Raw genomic sequence first — 5,000 nt, 5'->3', positions numbered from 1 at the left:
AACTAACAAGAATGCTTTTAGATTTTGAAGAAAATTTTTTACCTTAACCAAATCATCAAAATTCCAAAAAGGGAGGAAAATATACTGGCACTTGTTTTTATTAATAGAGGGGAAGATGTACACAGCATATCATCAACTTATACAGCCCAATCGGACCACAAAATAATTGAAATCACAATGAATAATGTTAAATAATCAGAAAAGTAGTAAAAAACAGATAGCCGAAGCAGAAAAGAGTACTCAGATCTTTAAACTTTAGCCATAGATCAAAATCAGATTGGAAAAAAATAAATGCTCAACACTAGAAAAGTCACTGAAAGATATTGACTTACCTCTTAACACAAAAGATATACTAGAGAAGCTTTATAATGCATTTAAAAAGATGTCTGTAGAATGTTTTGTCCCCCCAAAAAACAACAGAAACAAGAACATATACCAAGACGATCGAAAGGATTCATGTTAAGAAACAAGAAAAATAAGGTTAACAAATTGAAAAAACAACAGATCAGATCAAGAGAGGAAAGGATCAACAGCAGAGATAAGGGTTTTGGAAGATAAATTAAAACTGTCTATAAGTAACCAAAAAGCAGCCGAAGAAAAAAAGAGCTTGTGGAGAGCTATAAAACAGAATGCAAAATATTTTTTCTCTTATTTGCAAACAACAGGTTAAAGAGGAGAACAGAAATTGGGCCTCCTTGAGAAATAATGGTGCATTGGTAACTGATTCAAAGGAAATGGCTCTGCGCTGAATTACTCAAATTGCAACTATGAAGAAGTCTCATAGTGTCCCAAGAAATAGAAAAAATTAATATCAGACCCACAGAAACATTTCAGTATTATTAGTAATGAAGAATGAATGTCTCACTGACTTCATATTCGATGAAAAAGATAGTCTTGAAGCACGTAAGTGTAGTGAAAATACCAACAAACTCAGCAGCTGGGCCAGATAAAAATCCCAGCATCTTTATAAAAAACTGTAAAGAAACCATCGCAAAAGCACTGGAAACTTTTTGTGGAGGAAATCTTTGGACATCGGGGGACTATCCGCCAGCTTACTGAAAGAGGGTACTACTAATTCAATATATTAATGGTGAAACAAAGGTCAGGCCAAAAAGATTATAGACCAGTAGCACTAAACCAATCTCATATAATAAAACATATTTGAAAGTTTAGTGAGGAAAAAAAGTGTTCAAATTTTTAGAAAATGAAAAAACAAGATAAACCCCGGGCAACATGGATTCAGAAGTGGTAGATCTTGTTTATCACAGATCCTGACACAACTTCGAACACATACTAAGGGACCGCTAACTGAAAATAGAGAAGTTTGACGTAATATATCTAGACTTTGCAAACAGCTTTATTGACAGATAGTAGATCACGGCATCCTGCTACATAAGATTAAAGACCTTGGAATCGGCGGGAAAGTTGGAAGATGGATTTACAACTTCCTAATAAATCGTAAACAAAAAGTACAAATTAATGGGCTTTACTCAAAGGAAAACGATTATTATGAGTGGGGTGCCACAAGGGTCCGTTCTTGGGCCCTTGTTATTTCCTTATTATGATTGGGTGACATTGATAATGGTGTGAAACACTCAAGAAGTAACATCATTTGCAGATGATACAAGAATAAGTACACCCTTAGCAGATATACAAGATAATGAAAACAAACTTAACGAGGATCTACATACCATCTGTAAGTGGCATATGACAATAATTATGAAATTCAATGGCAGATAAATTTGAAATCATAAAGATATAGTCCAATTGGAAATTCAAAGGGCAAGATCACTATTTTGTCGAAGATGTGAAGATTGAGGAGAAAAAAGTAGTAAAAGATCTAGGACTCTATATGAAGTAATGATACATGAGTTTCAGTCACCATATAGAGCAGATTGTCCAACAAAGGAAAAAAGTTATGAGTGGATGGGTAATGAGGACTTTTAACACAAGAGAGCCCAGACACACCTTTTTTACCACTATGGAAAACCTTAGTGACCACAAGACTTAGAATACCAGTGCCAAGTATGGAGCCTCAAATCTTAAAAAAGCATATAATGTTGGATAGAACAAGTCCAACAGAAATCTTTACACGGAAGTAGATAATATGGAGTGGTCTCTCTAAACTATTGGGAAAGACTAAAAAAACTAAGACTGTAACACTCACTACAAAGGCGGGAGAGAGAGATACTTCATTATATATGTGTGGGAAAATTATTGAAAACTTACACACCAAATCCCAGACCCTGTTGAAGGAGGGGGAATTCAGGTAAGACATTCCCCCCCAGGCATGGGAAGAACATTAGCTATCGCATTGGGATAAGTGCCAACAAAACATGCTGTGTCTAGTTATAAGAAAAATGGCAAAAACAAAGTTTCCTAATAAACGGACCTAAATTGTTTAATTAAGCATACCGAAGGATATAAGAAACTTAAATCAGTTGTTAAACAGTGTTGAAGTGTTTAAAAGAAAACTAGATAAATGGCTAAGACACTCAGTACCAGATGAAACCACCAAACAATTGTGGTAGTGAAAGAACGAGGGCTGAATCAAAACTTCCTATCCCCTCATCAAATTCAGTTGCTTGCAACTGACAAAAAAAACGGGCTAGCGGGTCCCCCAGGATGGCCCTGGCATGGAGCTAATAACAAGGCTTCAAGCTGTAACTTACCACCAAGTACACCTACTAGTAAGTATACCAAGTATATATATACATATCTATATATATACATATTATTCTCCATACATATTTATATAAGTATATACATATTGATATTATATATATCAATCTTATATATATATATATATATATATATATATATATATATATATATATATGTATATACATATATATTAGTTCTATTATCAGTTTGTAAATAAAAATACATCTCTGTATTCATTCAAGTCTGCACATATTTATTCCATCCTTTACAACACATAATTTGCTGTTTCTATTATACTAAAGATGGACTAGGAAAAGAAATTAGTGATATGAACTGTTAACTAAAAAAGACATAAGTAATCATAAATTTCAGTATACTTATCAAGTGAGTTTCATTCTTGACAACAGTGACCTCCTTATGTTTTTATTCCATTATAACAAAAGTACAGTTTCTTAAACTATGGGCAAATTTTTTCTTATTCGCATTACTTTGCTAATATATCATATACAGACTCATAAGGATAAGAATAAACCAGATATGCGAAGCATCTACTTCATATATCTGGCCTTATGAACACTATGGCGAGTCAGGCCTGTGTCAGCGAGTGCTTACGTGTGTATATGCCAGCAAGTGTTGACTCTAAGTCTGATTTTGATCTTTACCTATGTGGTGCCCAGCCACAGCTGTAACCACCAAGCAACAGTGGACACTCACAAGCTTGGATGGAGCTTGACCTGCCAACGATAAGGATGTGAGGCTGATGCAGTACCACTGTACTAGCCTGACAGTTATGGACCCCTATATAACATTATAACTCTAGAGAATAATAGAAAAGATAACATGCAAAAGATGCTGGGGCAAGGCCAAAAATCTGAAGATGTGGCCAATCTTGGGAGGGTTATAGTGATGGAGAGCATACATAATATCCAACTGTTATTTTCTAAAATAAAAAGTTCAATTAGTAATTCTTGTGAGGGGTTTAAATAAAATACAGGTTAGATTACTCTTTTCTTTATCATTCATAACTTTCTAATATAAAAAGTTTGAGAAAATACAACTACACATATATAATGCATGTACTAAACGTAAAAAAGAGGGTTTTCAAAACAAATCTATATTCTTCAAATCCATAACAATTGTTTTGGATTAACTCACTCACAACGGGGGCATTCCAGCCTTGCATGTTACAATGCCAGGGCTCTCGATCGCATAGGCCTAAATCAGTTAAAAAACGACGCCGTATGACGTCACCCTGCGAACGGGCCTTGAATGCGCGGTACCCATGGTGTACCACCCGTCCAGAGAGGGTTACGTAACTGTAATTCTCAAGTCATTAGTATCTGTATTTCGTTGAATAATCCTTCGGGGACACCACCAGACCTCGGCCTTTTCTAGCACCTCGATATAAAGTTTCTATAATATCAGTCATCTCTTGCTTGTCTTCTAGTGCCCAGTTGATCTTGTTATTATTACCAGTTCCCAAATCAATCATGATATGCTTGTTTCTGAAGAAGAACATGCAAGTACAGGGGTCATATAATTCATACATTTTATTGAAATCAGGAACTTCAGTAATATCAACCAAATATATTACAGCAAAGTTCTTAACTTTTTCTGCAATGCTGTAAAGGACTTCATCCATCTTCATACAAGTTGGATCCCAATCATGACCAAAGCGAATTACCTGTAGAGAAAAAATAAATCAATGAAAAACATTCTTATCTAATATTTCATAAATATCATGACGTATAAGTATATACACATATACATATATGCATATAAAAATGCATATATACATATATGTGTATAGAGATATATGTATCCATATATACATACACATATGTGCATATATATATATAGATATACATGAGTACATATATGTATATATATATACATGAGTACATATATGCATATATATACATATATATTATGCATAAATGCATATGTAAATATTGATAAAGGGATACATAAATTGATAAATGTACATATACATTATGATATATGTATACCTATTATATACATATATATTTTTCCCAAGGGTGGCAGAGGTTCAACACAAGGTCAGGGAGGTATGTAATACACCTATATCAAGGCAGCAGTGCATTATTCCATCTTAATATATATATCTATATATATATCTATATATATATATAATATATATATATATATATATATATATCTTAAGGAATATATATATATGATAGATATGAAATTATATAGGTATTTATATAGATCGTATTATATGATATGTATATATAGGTATAGATTTACATATATATACATATATATAAATATATATATAAATGATATATATATATATATAATATATATAATTA

At 32.9% G+C, this 5,000-nt stretch overlaps 1 protein-coding gene across 1 annotated transcript in view; it reads right to left on the bottom strand.

Moving 5' to 3' along the window:
• Positions 1-3,659: 3,659 nt before the first annotated feature.
• Dim1 (thioredoxin-like protein Dim1) overlaps positions 3,660-5,000 on the bottom strand; it is a 15,759-nt gene continuing 14,418 nt past the window's right edge. The window contains exon 2 of the mRNA XM_086549500.1: positions 3,660-4,348. Coding sequence (XP_086405626.1) covers positions 3,998-4,348 — 351 coding nt within the window. The 3' untranslated portion in view covers positions 3,660-3,997. The remainder of the gene's footprint in view (positions 4,349-5,000) is intronic.

Source organism: Penaeus japonicus, unplaced genomic scaffold (genome assembly GCF_977035675.1).
Source record: "Penaeus japonicus unplaced genomic scaffold, GWHDUDI00000001_assembly GWHDUDI00000022, whole genome shotgun sequence".
NCBI lineage: Eukaryota > Metazoa > Arthropoda > Malacostraca > Decapoda > Penaeidae > Penaeus > Penaeus japonicus.
This window is presented reverse-complemented; position numbering and strand designations above follow the sequence as displayed.